The 19,559-nt window shown below is 42.8% G+C and overlaps 1 protein-coding gene across 1 annotated transcript; it reads right to left on the bottom strand.

Annotated features, from left to right (window-relative positions):
- Positions 1-3,938: 3,938 nt before the first annotated feature.
- Positions 3,939-14,698, bottom strand: LOC122014280 (pyruvate kinase, cytosolic isozyme-like). The gene is made up of 3 exons (XM_042570468.1): positions 14,321-14,698; positions 5,004-5,465; positions 3,939-4,928 (listed from the first exon to the last, which is right to left on the bottom strand). The coding sequence occupies exons 1-3, from the start codon at positions 14,540-14,542 to the stop codon at positions 4,116-4,118; spliced, it is 1,497 nt and encodes a 498-aa protein (XP_042426402.1). The 5' UTR covers positions 14,543-14,698; the 3' UTR covers positions 3,939-4,115.
- Positions 14,699-19,559: the final 4,861 nt, after the last annotated feature.

Genomic DNA, 19,559 nt, shown 5'->3' with positions numbered 1-19,559 from the left:
CTTCAGGGCATTTGGGCCATACATCGTGCCTCTAACGTCGTGTCTCGCATCTCCAAGGCATTCGGGTCATACACTGAGCCTCCAATCTTTGAGGTTTAGTTCCAGACTCTCGCACCGCCTAGTCGAGTTATAAGCAAGCATGCCCTTGAGCCTATATCCCAAATTCTCGTATCGCCCGACCAAGTTATAAGCGAACTTGCCCTCGTGCCTATATCCCAAACTCTCATGTCGCTCAGCCAAGTTATAAGCGAGCATGCCCTCATGCCTGTCCCAGGCTCTCGTGTCACTTGGTCGAGTTATAAGCGAGTATGCCCTTGCGTTTGTCCCTAACTCTCGTGTCGTTTGACCAAGTTATAACTGAGCATACCCTCACGCCTATGTCTCAGACTCTTGTGCCACTCGGTCGAGTTATAAGTGAGCTTGCTCTCACACCTATGTCCCAGATTGTCGTACCATTCAACTGAGTTATAAACGAGCATGCCCTCGCGTTTATACCAGACTCTCAAGCCATTCAGTTGAGTTATAAGCGAGTATGCTCTCGCGCCGCCCGACCGAGTTATAAGTGATCTTGCCCTCATGCCTATATCTCATACTCTCGCCCCAGTTGCGAGTTATAAGCGTGCATGACTCACGTGAATTATTCACTTGGGCATGGCTCCCAGCATCAATTCATTTGGGCATGGCTCCCAGCATTTTCACTTGGGTAGGACTCCTAGAACCCATTTACTTGAGTATGGTTCCCACCTAACCAGTACCCATCGCTACCCGCTCTGTATTCATCACATATCGTTGCCTACTCGACATTCCTTACCTATCGTTGCTCGCTCGACATTCACATATCGCCGCTCACTCGACACCCCTCACAAATCGCTGCTCGCTCGACACACATAGATTACCCTCGCTTGACATTCTCTATTTCCGTCATTCGCTCGACATCGTTTTAAGTACTCGGTCGACACTGTTGCTGCCGCTCACTCGGTCTCGCCACATCTACTCGCTCAATGTTATGTGACAGGACCAATGGTCTAACTTTGTGGTCTGGAGCAATCTAGCCTTTGTGATAGGTTGTCTATTCAGTCGTACTCACGCCTCCTTCGATTAGACTTGAATGAGAGGTTTATGATACGACGTGTTGTGAGTGGTCCCAAGGGTAATCTGGGGTCAAGATGATGTGGTTGTCAAAGTCAAGGTGATGTGGTAGTCAACATTAGGGTGTGCATATTCGAATGAACATAAGCCTAGCTATGAGACCTAGCTCTCTACTCCTTGTGAGTAGGGTTTCCATGAACAGGACTCAGATCCTCACTTCTCATGAACAGGACCTATAGGACTCAGATCCTATAGGACTCAGATCCTCACTTCTCATGAACAGGACTTCTTGTATAAACCCGGGCGACTATAGATCTGGTCAGACCTACAAGATTCAGCCCCCCATAATGCACACATGCATGATTCTCAGCTTAAACCTGATAGGCTCTAGGTCAATCGGACTCTCTCTAAGAGACAGCGTTGTCAACGAATCACAACAACCTATCAGAGAATATTCCATTACTGACATATACACACAATGGAACCTTCCTTTGCTTAGAGGAAGGTTGTCATACATCCTCCACTACCAGACATATTCTGACACCTAACATTCTATGATGCTTCATTATTATAGAGATTATGAGAGGTGGTATAAAAAGGGATTCTCTCCGTTGGTTAGGGAGAGGCATGCATACCCACACATCCATATTTACTGTTCTACTATTCATTTTCTTCTTCATTTTCGCTTGGCAACTACTCTGACTTGAGTGTCGGGGTGTCTACGCTAGGGACCCCCTCTCTTGTTCTCACTCTAACATTCCCGTTGGCTATGTCTGTGATGTGCATAGGTCTGCAACTTCCAGCTCAAGGTTTGTAGCTCCTAGTTTGAAGTCTTTCCTCCGTCAATATTCCTACCATCTCACCGGCCACCCATCCATTCAACTTTCGAACGAGATCATCTACTGCTTGGAGAACCAAAAGGGAAACAAGTCTTTCTTAGTTGCTCATGTGACACGAGGAGGGTTGTGGCCGGACGGTGTGGGCTAACTTCTTACCGAGGCGACACACGAGAACTATAAGTGTGGAAAGGTCTTGAATTTGTACTCTTTGCAAGGCTCTAAATGAGGATGACAGTATTGAAGAATCATTGTCTCTCTCTCTTGTTAGAAATTTAAGGAAAATTATAATTTTATTAGGATACAACTTAAGAATTAGGATCTCGTGCATTGAAAGCATTGATGATTTTTGAATTGTAACAAGAGTATTAAGTGATGGTAAGTATGATCAAATATACTTATGTATAAATTACATTTGTTATAAGAAAAGCTTTGTTTCAACTTCCTTTACTCAACAAAGTAGTGTCCACCCCTAAGTTGATTCCAATGGCGGTCTTTTTGTATGGTGACATGATGGCAATTCATCGTTCATAAGACCACAACACTACTCTCATCCGATGTTCAATCCCCTGCGATCCAGGAACAAACAGGTCACATGCATCCTTCAATACTCGCGGCGCAACCATAATAACAGCAGTGACAACAAAAATCCAATCTATCGTACCTCCTTAAACTATGTCTCAAGCTGTGGACATCGACCCTCCACATGAGAAGTTAGCACCTGAAGGGTTCCCAGCCACCAATCTGATGATCTACGATGCGCTTTCTTAATTTATACACATAAATGGAGTTGCACCCCACGTTTAGGTAACCTTATCTGATATATCTCGAGCACAAGGGAGGGCCCCCTCCTTCCATGACCCAGAAAGAGAATGCTGCTTCCTTGTTGTGGCATTGGAGAGACCGCAAGAGCTCAATCTGTCCTTTCTTCTCTCATCATCTACCTTGCATGCGTTTAAAAAAATTAAAAAAAAAAATCTTAGCAACTTTCTTCCATTTGTATGGCCGTGATGTGGTTTTCAGGTAGGTTCTTGCATTGTGGTAGATAGAATACGAAGAAGGCATGTTAAATCTTGGAAAGTTACAGTCTGTAGAGTTTTTTATATTTTTGTTGCATCCATTGGATTTTTCCTGCCTGTAGGCGAAGAGAGTGTAGATCTGGTTAGACTTTTGGAAGACACATAAACCATGTATCTCTATTGCAGCTAAACTTGAATAGAGTGACTCCAGAGTAATCAATAAAAATGAAAAAGAAATCATTTTGAAAATTAACAAGACAGGTTGTACTAGCAGCTACAGCAATTAAAATAAGTGCTTATCGAGTGAATTTTGTAAGAATATTTATAAGAGCAGACATATGATACTACTTCAAGTGAACTCCTGCTTGAGAAAGAAGTAGGAGCTTAAATTTCAAAATGAATACTGTAAAATAGGAACTGAAGTGGCATAGTCTTCTTAACACAAGCTTATCGGATCGCCATAACTGGGAGAGTGAGGCCAGGAAAATTATTGATATAGTAAACGTGAATATCTTAAATGCATATAAGTCGGTCTTGATTCTCCATCAGCTTTATGAATTATTGCATGAAATTCTCTTGGGCAAAAGACTGACACAATTGAATGTCTTCAAAGTCGACAACTTGCTGTTCGACGATTAATTCGACCCTGCCCCTGAGGGCACTCCCACCCCCTTGTGAGGAGCGAGGGCAGTGCCCTTAGGGGCAGGGTCGAATTAAACCCGGTTCGACACCATGGCTGAAGATGTAAATTCATAAGAAAAACTCAATGTTTTAATGCAGCATACCATGAGCTAGCATAAATCATCTCGAAACAGAATGTTTGAATGGGAATTCAATACATTTGAATGAAATTGGGATGAAGATACAGAGGTGACTGTGACAAACTGTATTGTACCAACTTCATCTGTTAAAAGAAAAATGCATGAAATTAAAAAAAGGGAAAATTATCAAACCTCCCATAATGTCAAGTTTTCTCTGGTCTTACGCCATAATGTCAAAATTTAATCAACCAATTATTTTATTATATAGTAAGCAAGCCTTTATAAGGAAAAAACAAAATTGCAACTAAAACAGGGACTACGGTATTAGTATGCAAAATTGCCTCAAACAAAGGACTATGTAGGGTAAAAATTGTCTAAATGAGAGAAACATCAAGGTGATTGTCAAAAAATCATTTAACAGTCATGATCTTGATCACCGATGCAACTCCAACACGGTGAAGAGCCACAATGGATTCTCCAGGTTTGCATAACCCTGTAGCTTTAGCATGCTCAAGAGCAAATTCAATCGCTTCATCAGTGGACTCACTGTCCGAAGACTTTGCAGATGCACAGCTCAACACTGGGATCAATCCTCTAAATATAAGGCTGTGCCTTGCCGGAGCTTCATCACTGCAGAACCACTCGAAGGAGTCTGTCCTCAATTCTGGAACCACTACAGACAGAATTGGCATTGCAGGCCTGTATTTTGCTACTAGTTTTGCTGTGCTTCCACCTCTGGTCAGGACCAAAATGAGCGATGCCTTAGCAGAGTTGGCAGTTCTAACAGCTGATGATGCAAGACTCTCCAACGGGCTCATAGGCATTGGTGCGGCAGCCATAATTTCTTTAAAAACAGCACCATAGTCCAAATAAGATTCTGCTTCCAAGCAAATCTTAGCCATGGTTTGAACCGCTACCTCTGGATAAGCACCTGCAGCTGTTTCACCACTCAGCATCACACAGTCGGTGCCATCTAGAACAGCATTAGCGACATCAGTTGCTTCTGCTCGAGTTGGTCGTGGTGATTTGGTCATAGACTCCAACATCTGAGTCGCAGTTACAACAGGTTTTCCTTGTATATTGCACTTGAAAATCATCACCTTCTGAGCATAGAATATTTTTTCAATAGGAATTTCCATACCCAGATCACCACGTGCAACCATGAAAGCATCTGAATTTGCAAGAATGTCGTCAAAGTTGGCCACCCCTTCTTGATTCTCAACCTGAGTGTAATAAGTGATTAAGAGCCTTTATGATCAGAACAGAAAAAAACAGGAAGTTAAGAAACATTAGCAGACCTTGGACATTAGCATAATTGACTTGGCATGTTCACCAAGAACTTTTCTGACCTCTACAAGATCAGAACCTTTCCGTACAAAAGACAGAGCAATCATATCAATTTTGTTTGGAACACCCCATTTGAGGATATCTTCCTTATCCTTCTCAGTCAGAGTAGGAAGATCAACCACAACTCCTGGAAGATTAACATTTTTCCTCTCACCGAGGATTGCAGAGTTCTCACAGCGGCAGCAAACAAGTCCTGCATCCTTATCACAAGAAAGTACTGTAAGAGTGATAGTTCCATCAGCACACAAAATGACACTGTTTGGCTTCAAATCCACTGCTAGCTTTTTGTAGCTCATAGATATCATGTTCTCATCTCCCTTTATGCTGTAATCTGTAGTTATAGTGATTTCTTTACCCTGTGTTAGATGGATAGGCTTGCCATCTTTCAAAAATCCAGTTCGTATCTCTGGACCCTGTCAATTGTCATGGAAATTGTAACAAAAACACCACCAATGACATTTGCATATCAAATTAACCTCACAGATAAACAACTATGCCCACTATCAGTAGAAAACTCCATTCAAAACTTCCTGTTTTATTCTGTTGTGTTAATAAAATCAACCTATTAAGTTAGTTTTGTTCTATTTTCCTGTTGTCTTTTTCTTTATTTATTTAACATCAATCAATATTACAGCATCCAAACCTATCTGATCCAGGATTATAGACAGTCTAAATTTTAGCTCGTAGAAATGAGAAGACACTAAGAACAATGGCATACAAACATGTTTTCTTGCATATCAAATTAACTTCACCGCTGATCTTGTCCGAAACCGTGAAGCTAGAAAGCTAGGAGATGGCGGCTTCGCTGACCGGACGTGGACTTCGCTCCGCTCTGCAAAATAAACGGCGTCAGTGCCAGGCCAAGGGAGGGGTCCCGGCGTTGGCCTTCTAACGCTCAAGTCAGTCACCGGAAAATATGAAGAAGCAGAACAGTAGTCATAGTGAAATTCAATAGTAACGCATACCTCCGCCGATGAAGGACCCCCCTTTATATAGAGTCCTGGTGGGCAGTGTGCACACTTCTCGAGGCATGTACACGCTCTCCCATATGTCCCATGAAAGGACCTTGTCAGAAAAGTACCCCTGACACCATAACTTAACAGGGCATGCATATCCTTGACGCAACAGTAGAAGCTTCGGTCGTACGATCCGCCTGTCGGCCATGTCTCGTGTCAGCGGCACTATCTCCCAAAAGGATGTTGAGTATCTGCTTGGCCGAGTGAGGTAGCCGCTCGGCCGGGACTCTGCTCCTTCCATGGCCAGATCCCGTTGCTTGGCTAAGTGGGGTAGCCGCTCAACCAGGACTCCGCTCCGTCTCTGGTTAGGTCCCGTACGACGTCCTGCCACTCCGTATCGAGCGTCGACTATCTTGCGTATCATCCCGAGTATGAGTAGAGGCCAGCTCGGACCCATCTGGTTGGGGACTGACCGCCCGATCAGCCATTGCAATTGTCCTCCACTCGGTCCTTTGACATCCGGGCATTGACCGCCTTGACTTTGATCTCCACCCTGGCAGTTGACCTCGTGCCAGATAGGCTTCCCTCCATCGCCGCATTACAAGCCTCCCTCTCAAGTCTAGTCGAAGGAGGCGGCAAGTCCGACTGACTGGACCAGTAGTCTTCGATGACCTGAATGCTTTGCCTTTCGGCCTCGCATGGCCCGACTGGGTATATAAATGCCACTCGGCCTAATTCCTTTGAAGTGACTGTATTTCCGTCGTTTGGCTATGATGCTCGCTTATCCCTTCTGCTCGAGCAATGTGTGGCGACACTTGGGGAAAAATCTTTTTCTTGCTCTCTTTCCTTTGGCTGAGTGCCATGACGTCATCCAAATTTCTCGGAGACCGTGCAAATCTTTGATCATTATGGCTGAGCACGCGGCCATGCTTTTTAATTAAGCCTCATTAATGTCGTTCGATAGCTGAGCGCCACATTTCCCTTTTTCTGCCGCTGCATGTTTGACATGACAGGTAGATATCCGCTGGCGACGTGACAGGCGCCTTTTCAAATTCAACGGTTGGATTTTCTCCTAGGTTTTCGCAACCCTTGATCAGACGGCTCAGGTCAATCGACCGCGAGGTTTATAAACCTCGCATGCGTCGCCTTCTTCTTTACTTCGCGCACCTTCGTCTTCAAGTTCTCCGGCGACATTTTGTTTTTTCTGTCTCTCCGGCGATCTTCCAGTAAGCTTCCTCTCCCTTTCAATCGGATATTTTCGTTGCACTTCTTTAATCTCTTTGTTTCTCGATGGCAAGCTCATCACTACCCCCCGTCGCCGTCCCCGGGCTTTGGTACACTTCCATCGAGTCCAGATTTGACGGCGGCGACGTTGAGAGTTTGAGAGCCGCTTACGAAATTCCATCTGACTATCAAATCAGTTTTCCTTCGGCTTTCGACTGCCCGAACAAACCACCGTCAAGTTTTTTTATGCTTCTTTAGGGACCAATTTACTGTCGGTCTACGGTTCTCGATCCACCCTTTCTTTCTTCCGTTTGTAAATATTTTCGTATTTCTCTCTATCAATTAGTGTCGAACTCCTTTCGGCTGCTGTACGAGGTCGTCGCCCTGTTCCGCCTGCACGACATTCCTCTTACTCCTTGGCTCTTCCACTATTTCTATTATCCCGAATTGTCCGAGCCAAGAACTTTTTTCTTCTAAGCCTGAGTGGGCCTAGTCTTCTTTGATAAGATACCGTCCTCCAATAAGCATTGGAAGGACTACTTCTTTGTTCGCTTTCCCGAGTGTTCGTACTTTTTGACCAACTAGCAGTTAGAAGTGTTGGGGTTGCAAGGTTGCAAACATAGTCCCACATTGAAAACACATGGGAAAGATCATGGGTTTAAAAGGATGCATGATATCTCCATTGGTATGAGGCCTTTTGGGTAGAACCCAAGAGCAAAGCCATGAGGGCCTAGGCCCAAAGTGGACAATATCATACCATTGTGCAGATATCTAAATTCTTTTTGATCCTACAATTGGTATCAGAGCCCGGATTGCCAGAAGGACTAACCGCCGACTGTGCACAAGAGCCATGATTCAATCAAACCATGTGGGTGGATTGACCTCGAACGAAGAAGTGGAGGCTCCCGTGTCCGGATCAAGAGAACCAGACACTAGGCAAAAAGTCCTAGTTGCAGCTAAGCAAGAAAGTCCTAGTAGGTCGGGTGGACCGAGAGGCAGGAAGTCCTAGTGGGTTGGGTCGAGGATCGGACGTTAGGGAGCCTGTGGTCCTTTGTTTGAGGGGGGGATTGTTGGGGTTGCAAGGTTGCAAACATAGTCCCACATTGAAAACACATGGGAAAGATCATGAGTTTAAAAGGATGCATGATATCTCCATTGGTATGAGGCCTTTTGGGTAGAGCCCAAGAGCAAAGCCATAAGGGCCTAGGCCCAAAGTGGACAATATCATACTATTGTGGAGATATTTAAATTCTTTTCGATCCTACAAGAAGTGTCGAACCCCCCGGAGTTCAAGAAATACAAGAGCCGATTGGACTACCTTCACGCAGCTTTAAGCTTGGCTGGTCAGAAGTACCATATCCATAAGTTGTTGCTAGAGGGCGTCCTCTATGTGTTCTGCCTGAGTCCGATCAGCACAAAGCTTCCGTCCAATCTAGGTATGCTTTTTCTTTCTCCCAACGTTTGAATCTAACTAATTTTTCTTCCTTTTGTGTAGCTCGAATCATGTTGCAAGCACGGCTGACCGACAAGTGCAAGCTTGCGGACGCAGACATCAACGCTACGGCCGTAGCCAAGCTGGAGAGCCGCGGTTTGTAGCCGGTCGGTTCCAACGACGATCCGCTCGGCGAAGAGGAGGGAACACAAGTGTTGGGGAGCGAAGTTGGGAGAAGTCAGATAGTCACGAGCAACGCAACGGCTGCCACAACTGACCTTTCGCCCGCTCGGCCATCGATGGTCCCTATCGCAGTTGCCTCAGAGTTGGCTACCTACGACGAGCCCCTTCGACACCCCAAGAGACGCCGAGCGGAGGGGTCCACCCGATCTGCCACATCTGCCTTGCAGACCCCAACAATGGCCGTCTCCCGACCCTCCTCCGAGCTAGGTGAGACCTCGCTTCCGCCTCCTGAGCAAGGAAACATAGAACTCCCTGCGTCCATTTCATCCGACCGGACACCCTCGCTGTCCGGGCTTCCTCAAGGGACGATCTGCACGCCGCCGATCGTATTCATGCCATCACCTTTGCCAGCGGCACAGGTGTCCCACATCCGACTAGTTCCCGCGTCTAGGTCTTCCAGTCGAACAACTTCAGACGCCTCTGGCCCGAGCAGCCATAGGCAAATAACGACAATCATCCATTTGTCGATGGACGAGTAATGCAATCCGGACGACCCAGCGTCCCTCACCCTCAGCACTAGATCAGAATTCAAGGACCGCTTGTACAGATTTGGACCAATGCCCAAGATCGTCGCACTAGATTAGAATTCAAGGACAACTCGCACAGATCTGGACCGATGCCCCGAGCTCGTGCGGCGATTATTGCTCCAGGGGAACTTGCCAACAGCCACACCCAAATGTCCACTGGGGTATGTATATCGCACCCTTCTTTTCTTCTTGATCGTTCGTTCGGCTTATATAATTCTTTCATCGTTGCAGTACTGGGTAGAGAGCCTGGCCATGTGCCACAGGCTCGCCTACTTAGAGCATGAAGTCCAGCAGCTGCGCTCCCCAAGTGGCCAAGAGGCGACCTCACAAGCGCATATGGAGCATATGAGCGCCGAGATGACCTAGCTCAAAACTGATCTAAATAAGAGCTTCGAGTTGCTGGATGCGGAGAAGAGCAAAAGCGCCGAGCAGGCTACTCAATTGGCCCGACTTAATAAACATGCCAGCTCTTTCGAGTCCAAGATCCACTCGACCAATACTAGGAAGCTCCGAGCTATCGAAGACTTGGAAATAAAAAATAAGGAGTTTCGGATGTTGGCTCAAAATCTGAAGGATGTGGAGGCCTCGCTGAACGCTAAGCGAAAGGGCAGGTCGGTCGATCGGTGCGAAGGCCCAGCTTGAAACCAAGCATGAGGAGCTGGCTCAGTTGAAGGCGGAGCTACAGACATCTCAAACGACCCTTGAGACTTATCAGGGTGGGGAGTTCGAGCGATTTGAGCTCATGAAACGGGCCTATCTCCGCTCGGACACCTTCAACGACAAGGTCACCGATCAGGCGCTCCGTCTTTTTAACTTCGCGATCAACGGGACGCTCGACCAACTTAAGGACGGCGACTATATTCCCACCGCTCTAACAAACAAGGTCATCAGCCGAGACAAGATGACCGAGTCGCTGTCTGACGACTTTTTAGATTACCTTGAGTGATCCTGCTCCCGCATACCCCGTCTCCCTTTTGTACTGCCTTTTTGGGCTTGTAAAAATTATGCAAGTGTTAATGAATGGTCGCTTGTTCGGCGAACCTTTTTATTTAATGTCACGCCTTCATTCTGCGTCGTTCGACTCTTCCTTTTCATTTTTTCCGATTTGCGAATCGCTTACCATAATGCGCTTACCGGTATGGCTTCGTGACCTTCCGATCGGGAGCGGAATATCCGTTTTCATAGTCGATCGATCAATTCAAGATTGCTGAACGACTACCTTATAGTGAAAATCATTGCTTTTGAGCAGCGTTTCTAGGTTGGCCTTTGACGCCGATTGAAGTCTCGGGTTTAAGGTCGTCGCTTAACCGTTGTTGGAAACCGGAGGTTTAAGGTCGCCGCTTGACCCCTGACGAAGACCAGGGTTTAAAGTTGCCGCTCGATCGCTGACGAAGACCAAGGTTTAAGGTTGTCGCTCGACCGCTGAAGAAGACCAGGATTTAACGTCGCCGCTCGACGGTTGACGAAGACCGGGGATTAACTTTGTCGCTTGACGGTTGGTGGAGACCTGGATTTAACGTCGTCGCTCGACCGTTGACGAAGACTGGAGTTTAACGTCGCCGCTCGACCGTTGACGAAGACTGGGGTTTAACATCGCCGCTCGACGGTTGATGAAATCCAGGGTTTAACGTCGCCGCTTGACAGTTGGTAGAGATCGAGGTTTAACGTCGCGGCTCGACGGTTGACGAAGACCGGGGTTTAACGTCGCCGCTCGATGATTGGTGGAGACTGGGGTTTAACGTCGTCGCTCGACTGTTGACGAAGACCGAGGTTTACTCGATGGTTGACGAAGACCGAGGTTTAACATCGCCTCTCGACGGTTGACGAAGATCGGGGTTTAACGTCGCCGCTCGACGATTGGTGGAGAACGGGGGTTAACATCACCGCTCGACAGTTGATGGACGCTCTTGGGGGGGTGGGGGGGGGGGTTGATAACTGCTCTGCTGTCGTCGTTCAGACGCTCCTGCGAGCTTGGCGGACGCTCCTTCTTCATTGCCGCCTGGGCTTCTTCTACGTTGATGTATTCGTTGGCTTTCTTTTGTAGGTGGCCGAAGTCCCTCGGCAGCTTCCGAATGAGCGATCGGAAGAACTCTCCTTCGGTGAGCCATTGGATGAAGGCGTTCACCGACACGTCCGAGGAGACCGGCGGGATGTCCATCGCCACCTGATTGAAGCGTTGGATGTAGGCCCTCAATGCATCTCTGGCCCTTGCTTGACCGAGAACAAGTTCACGCTCGTCTTCTAGTGGCGGCTGTTGGCGAAGTGGTGAAGGAATGCCCCCCGAAAGTCCTTGAAGCAGTGGATTGATCCCACCGGCAATCTCTGGAACCAGCGTTGTGCTGATCTTGAGAGAGTGGTGAGGAAGACCTGACATTTAAATCCATCATTATAAAGTGTGGCCGCATTGTCGAATTTAGCCAAGTGGTCATCCGGGTTGGTGGTTCCGTTGTACTCACTGATCGCTAATGGAGTGTAATGTTTTGGCAGAAGGTCGTTCAGAATCCTCTCTGAAAATTGCCGATTGACCCGCTAAGGCGAATCATCCTCTCTAGGTGTCTTCCCTTTCCTTGCGTCCCGAACGGGCTCGTCGTCTGAGGAAGACGCTCGGTTCTTGTCTGCTCGGCCCCTTTCCTCCGATGGGGTCTTGAACAGCGCTCGGTTGAAGGGGATAGGCGCATTGGGCGCATCCCCATATGTGCAGGCCGGTTTCTTGCTATAACCCCAAGTGGATACTTTGTCCGCTCGGTCAACCGACAGTTGATGTTGCTAGCTCCTGTGCTTAGCGTTCGGTCATCGCCTGTTGGCGCTCGGCCAGTGCCTATTGTTGTTGTTGCTCAACTATCTTCGTCGCTTGGACTTGTATTAACATGTCTAGCTCCTCTTGCATCAGCGTCACCGTTGTGAATCGTCCAGCGTCATCTATGTTCCCGTTCGGATGCAGGTTGCGTTCCCACATACAGCGCCAAAATGATCCTGTCTGAAACCGTGAAGTTGGAATGCTAGGAGGTGGCGTCTTCGCTGACCGGACGTGAACTTCGCTCCGCTCTGCAAAACAAACGACATCAGTGTTATGCCAGGGAAGGAATCCCCGAAGTTGGCCCTCCGACGCTCAAGTCGGTCACCGGAAAATGTGAAGAAGCAGAGCAACAGAAGCCACAGTGGAATTCAATAGTAACGCGTACCTCCGCCGATGAGGGACCCCCCTTTATATAGAGCCCTGGTGGGCAGCGTGCACGCTTATCGAGACATGAGTATGCTCTTCCATATGTCCCATGAAAGGGCCTTGTCAAGAAAGTATCCCTAACACCATAACTTAACAGGGCATGATGCGACAGTAGAAGCTTCGGTCGTACGATCTGTCTGTCGACCATACCTCGAGAGATACTACAGTGATCCCGTTGCTTGACCGAGTGAGGTAACCGCTCGGCCGGGACTTCGCTCCGTCCATGGCTAGATCCCATTGCTCGATCGGGACTCCGCTCCGTCTCTAGCCAGGTCCCGTACGACGACCTGCGACTCCGTATCGAGCGTCGATTGTCTTGCGTATCATCCCGAGTCTAAGTGGGGGTCAGCTCGAACCCGTCTCTTGTCAGTTGGGGCCTGACCGCCCGACCGACCATTGCAATTGTCTTCTGCTCGGCCCTTTGACATCCGAGCGTTGATCGCCTTAACTTTGACCTCTACCCTAGCAATTAACCTCGTAGCAGATAGGCTTCCCTCCATTATCACATCAACCGCGTAGTAAACAAGTATGCCCATGTATCTAAGAAAACTCCTTTTCCAAATTTCACATTTTCCTTCTATTGCCATATTAGTCAAATCAATCTATTAAGTTAGTGTTGTTATTTTTTCCTGTTGTTGTCATTCTGTCTAAAGTGCAAATCATCTAACGCAGGAAATTGGCAGTTCAATTTTTATACCAGAGGTAAGAAATGACAGCATGCACAATCAAGTGAGATGTGCGTTTAACATTGATTAAAATGCATCTAGAAAATCAATACAACCTTTCGTAAAAGAAATCAACCTAAGCAAGCTAATAAAAATTATATTTTATGTTAAAACGATATATAAAATCAATCAAAAGAACGAAACACTATTAGTGTTGACCATCTTTAGACCAAGTATCTAGATTCCTAAATTTATCTGTATAGTGAATAAATATCCAACAGATACAATTAGGTTATCTCACTGATAGGTACTCTTTTGGGTTTGACACATACATTTTCTAACAAGATACCTTATTGGTGTCCAAAGTCAAAACAAATTGTCAGTATCTATTCACAATCTTACTTCTTTACAACAAAAGATGAACAAATGCGAGCCCAAGTATTTTGAAGTCAAATACCTCATATCTAATCCATATGCCATGTTTGTGCGATCTTATCCCTCCATTGAATTTATCTAGGTGTGATTTGATTTGAGTATTTGTTATCTAACAAGATAATTTTCCTTTTAAGCATCAGATAGATCAAGATTATACCAACAATAGTCCGTCAACACCAAGTCTTATCTAAGTTTATATGATATGGTTCATCCAAAAATTGTATTTGTTTTTTAAGCTTTCAAATGCAAACAGTACAAATGATCACCAAATTGTGAAATAACAAGCAAGAGTAAGTCACTGGATAATCGAGAGTTAGACAACGACGAAACATAAGAAATCAGAGTGAAAATCACATAAAAAGACCAAAGGAAATACTTTACAGTATTACTCAGTAAACAACGACAAAGGTTTAAAAACATTAGATCAATTCATCTCAGTCATACCATAATCACAAAACGACAAAAAAAGGAATTTGAAAAAAAAAAAACAGAGTCTTTAGTGAAAAAAGGGGAGACGCGACGATTCGTTGAAGAGAAGAACATAACCGGTGGCAAGAAGAGACCTTTGTGTCGAGCATGACGGCGCAGAGGATTCCCGTATTCTCCATCGCGGTGCGGACATTGTTTAGGGTTTCTTGGTGGTACTCGTGGGATTCGTGAGAGAAGTTGAACCTGGCTACATTCATCCCCGCCATCAAGAGTTTCTCGACCATCTCCACGGACCTCGAGGCCGGGCCCAGGGTGCACACAATCTTGGTCTTCGGCCTCCTCTGCGCTTCCATCATTTCCGAAGAAGATCCCGAGATCGGAAACTACGACGGACGAGGAGGAGGAGGAGGAGGAGGAGAAGCAAAGGGATCGGATCGGAAGAGATAAAGGAGGAGGGATCGGCACGGAAATGGCGAGCGAAGGAGAAGACGACGATGGGGAAGGAACCAAGAAAACGTAGCGTAAGTCGAGTGAGAATTATAATTTATAAAGGGTACCCTGCGGTATGCTTCTCCGCCGGAGAAGAATAGGGTCGTAATGTTTCACCCTCGTTGGTCCAGCCCGAGTTTATGGGGAAGGAGAACTACCCACTTGAACTCTGCCCAGGCGATACCTTCTTATTATTGGCAGCGTAAAGCGACCCCAAATCGGGTTTAATTCCACTTAAGAGAAAAAAAAAATTAAATGTTTTATTGTGGTAGATAATTGTTTTGTTTGAGTTAAAATTTTTATTATTCTAGCTTCTTAAATATTTAGTATAATCGGTTTCACGGTTAGATGTAGAGGATGAACATTTTGAAGTAGCTAGGATAAAAAATCATTTAAAATAAAATTAAAATTTCCATTATAATTCATAAAACCTGCAATCTAGAAAGTTATACAAACATAGAAAAACATTTCTAAATTTCGATGAGAGGAGAAAAAACATGTACGGGATCATGGTGGTTTTTATGAAGGATCGTACTTTGACATACACGTGGTAACCATGTGTTTCTTGATCGAACTATAAGTGAATTAGATATATATAAGATTTGATTTAAATTCGTATAACCACTACAAATTCAATCTTTTCGCTTAGTTTCGTACCATGTGGTCGAAATACAAAATGCAATTTAATAATCAAATTAAGTTCAAATCTCGCCAGACAAATAATACCTGTGTAATTTAAAGGATTCATTCGATAATTAATGAAAATTTTTTATATAACCGAATGGATGATCTTCAAAATTAGTGCTCAAATAATTAAATAATCAAAGTCGCGTTTTTGATAAAAATTCCTCAAATAAAGTTTCACGCATATGCGACTTTTGAACGGCATCGCGGAGCAGTTGCGTTCAATCAAACGCCAAGACGAATGGATGCCGATTCAGTGATACAGAGGCATGTGTTTCCACTTCCCACCGACCACCGCCTTTTCTTCTGCAAAAGCAGGGCCATTAACATGTTAATCACGGCATAGCATAAGCATAATATGTGTAGCCAAAGGATATGCTTCAACAAAGCAGACCAAATCCTTTCCCGTGAAGGTGCGTTTGCTTCAACCATGCATAATCTGATAATCAGATAATTAGGTAATCAAAGTTATTAGGAATAAAATATAATTTAATATTATTCCATTCAATCCTAAATAATAAAACAAACTTATTTATTTAAAAATTTTAATATATAATTTAATTTAATATTTTACTATATTTTCTGTTTATTTCAAACACTGACTTTAAGTTTTTCAAAGTCGTTTATCTCACAAAAAAAAAAAAAAAAAAAAAAAAAAAAAAAAAGATTACCCTCCAATAAGCATGCATTACAAAAATTATAGCAAATATCGACTGAATTTTTCGTCACAATTCCGTCGGTAATTTGGATTAGCGACAGAATTTGTGACATCGGAAATTATTACGTTGGGAACGAAATTTACCTACGGAAATGATATTCAATCGGTATTCGCCGACGAAATATAAATTTTCATCGGTAATGTTTAATGACAGAAAACTGCCCTGTCGGCAAATAGGAGACGGAAGATAATGAAATTTACCAACTGAATCATGAGTATGGCTTAGATTCCATCTTTCCGAGACCGAAATCTAGTCACGATCTCAACTTAGATTTCTGAAATAGATCTAAGTTGGATCAACGCCTAAGTTCCCTTCCCGGGAACGCGTCCTCACAGTCACTCCCCTCCAGTGACTTATCTTTACTTACCTGTCAGACGTCCGGTCAGCCATTCGACCCTTCTGGACTTCTCGCCAGCTATCCGGTCAGCCCGTCGACCTAGCTGGATTTCGTGCCAAACGTTTGGTCAGCCCGTCGACCCGTTTGGATTTCGTGTCAGCTATCCGGTCGACCCGTTGACCTAGCTGGGCTTCGTGCCAAACATCCGGTCAGCCCGTCGACTTATCTGGGCTTCTCCTGCACACTCGGTCAGAGTGTTAGATTAACAACAAAACTAACTTAACCTATTTTATCATTATCAAAACTTGGGTTCGACCGTTAGTGCTAACCGCACCAACAATATATTTAGTTCAGTGATTTTTTAACCCCAAATTAGGTCATATTCGTGTTTAAAAAATCACGAACTAAATATATTAGGTTAAAAATCGGGATTAGGATATTTTTATGATGAGAATAAAATTAGGAATCCATAGAAACTTGTTTCATAAAATTCCGACATCCTTAGGTCAATTTTTAGATCCTCTGAACGATTTTTCTTTTTTTTTTTAATTCTTTTTAAAATCTAGGACGAATTCTTGGATTCATCCTAAAATCTGGGACGAATCCATGAATTCATCCCCAAATCTAGGACTAATCCAGATTCGTCCCAGATTTAAAAAAATTTAAAAAAAACAAGAAAAATCATTCAGAGCACCTAAAAATAGACCTAGATTTTGAAACGAATCCATAAATTCGTCCAAGTTTATCCGTCCACCTGAACCAAAATAACAGAGAATTAATTATTATATGAGCAACATTCAATAATATTCAAAGTTTCATTGACGAAATCTATGAAAAAATTATTAAAAAAAGATTTAAGAGAGATAACAAAATGGAACAATATGAGAACTTCAGCTACCAGTAAAAAGAGAATTTGGAACATTTTTCTTACAGGAAAGAACTGATCGGCACACCACGAACCCCATCCAATAACAAGTCGGACCAGCCAAAGTATAGTAATTTTATCAATGTTCAACTTTCTCAAGTACATCCCAAAATTATCCTAAAATTAGAGGTGAGTAAAATTTAATTTAATTAAATTAACTAATCGAACTCATCAAATTTTAAAATTCAGTTTAATTAATTTAAAAATTATTTTTTTAAAAAAATATCAGTTTAATCATTCAATTTCAATTTTAATAGTCAAAATTCGATTAAATAAAATCATGCAGACACACTTTTGCTCGACGATCTCCCCACGGCTTCAACAGGTGGGAAGATCTTGTGCTCTCGCTGCCCGCTGCCCGCTGCCCGCTGCCCGCTGCCCGCTGCTACCTTCTGCCCGACGTCCTCCCCCTCCACGGCTTTGACAATGGGAGGATCTCTCGTCACTCTACCGCCGGCTCCTCCTATCCGGCTGCCCAACGCCCTCCCTCTGTGGCTTCGACAACCCAAGTCGGACGCCACTACCGGCTCCTCCTGCAGGTTTGATAACCAAAGCCCTGGGATTGCTCTCATCCCTTTTACTACCATTTGTTTTTTCCTTTTCTCTTGATTCTGGCCTAGTTTAATCCCTATAGATTTCTTCATTGCTTTTCACAGTGAAGACTGATTAACTTGCTCCTTAATTTTGACGGTTAAATTTGTAGGGATTAAAATAGATATTGGAATTGAGTTAATTCAGTTTTTTTATCGAATTAATTGATATTTTATTAATTCGGTTAATTTAATTTTCTTTCTAAAATTTGATGGGTTCAGTTATCTCTAAAATAGTTAGTCTATTCAATTTTTATTTATTTGATTCAGTTCAATTTTAACTAATGTTTAACCATAATTGAAACCTAGGTAAAAGTATGTTCTCTTCAATCGAAGATAAGAAGGACAATAAAGAATCACAGGTAACCTAATCTGACCAACAGAACTACAGAAGTGATTAAAGAAAACCAAAAAACTCTGGAAAAATGTAAATGGACAAAATCAAATGAAGCAAACTGCAATGGGGCTTTACTTAATTATCCTTTAAAATTAAAAATTACACATCTACCATTGTAATAAAAAAAAACCCATGCTCCATTCAGTATCTCAATTTATCATTTAAGAATCATGTCATATTTTTAATAAATTAATAGATAAATTTTTATTAATTGATAGTTGACCTAAGAATACTTGACTTATCACCTCCTCTTACGAGTGCATCCTAATTCACACGGATAGTTAATAGAAAATTTTTATAAGGTTAAATCAATCATCTTTAAAATTAATCAGTGTAAGTTTAATATATGATGTCAATTAAAAAAATAGTTATTTAAATATATTTCATTTTAAAAATATAATATGGAAATTAAATATCAAATATAATTTAAATTTACAATAAATTTTAACAGTTACCCCATAAAAATGAAAGTCAATAATGATAGTCAATTAGCTTTCAATATAGTTTTGAATTGTAAATTGTCAAATAATAATAACAATAAACAAAATCTTATAACGTAGCTCACCCAAAATATTTAAATCATCATTCTATATTATTTTAGTGTCAAAGATTAAGGACAAGTGATAAAAATTTGGTTGATCACATTTCAACATTTAAAATTGTGAATTATCCTGATATTTAACATCTGATGTAAAACACCATCAAGTTTTCATTAATATTAAAAATATTCCTAGGGATTTCTATTTAGTTGCCAAAATGTCTTCTCTCAAATAATTATTGAGTGATTTTAATAAAAAAAAAATATTTATTTATTAAAAAATATTTTGATGAGAGCGTATTTTGATAGAAAAATAAAAATATTTAAAAATAGTTTTGATATTAAAAATGTAATAAATGGCTTTTAAAAAATATTATCAAACATTATTTTGAAAATTATCTAAATATTGATTATTTCTCTATCATGGCTACCATTATTAACAATATTTGAAATATCACATGTATTATAAAATCATATTTATCAAAATATTGAAAAATAGAATCTCTTAACTTAAATTCCATGAAAGGAACTGAATATTAGGAATATTATTAGTGAAAAAAATACTTAAATTTGAAACTAATAATCAACTAATATCTCTTATGCTGAAATTAAACTATATTTTACCAAAGACAGAAGTTTACAGGGACACTGGTAGAAGTTTATTATAACTTAACATAAGTGAAAAGTCATATCA

The sequence above is a fragment of the Zingiber officinale genome, chromosome 8B (assembly GCF_018446385.1).
Source record: "Zingiber officinale cultivar Zhangliang chromosome 8B, Zo_v1.1, whole genome shotgun sequence".
Classification (NCBI taxonomy): domain Eukaryota; kingdom Viridiplantae; phylum Streptophyta; class Magnoliopsida; order Zingiberales; family Zingiberaceae; genus Zingiber; species Zingiber officinale.
The sequence above is the reverse complement of the archived record's forward strand: the minus strand, read 5'-3'. Positions and strand labels throughout refer to the sequence as shown.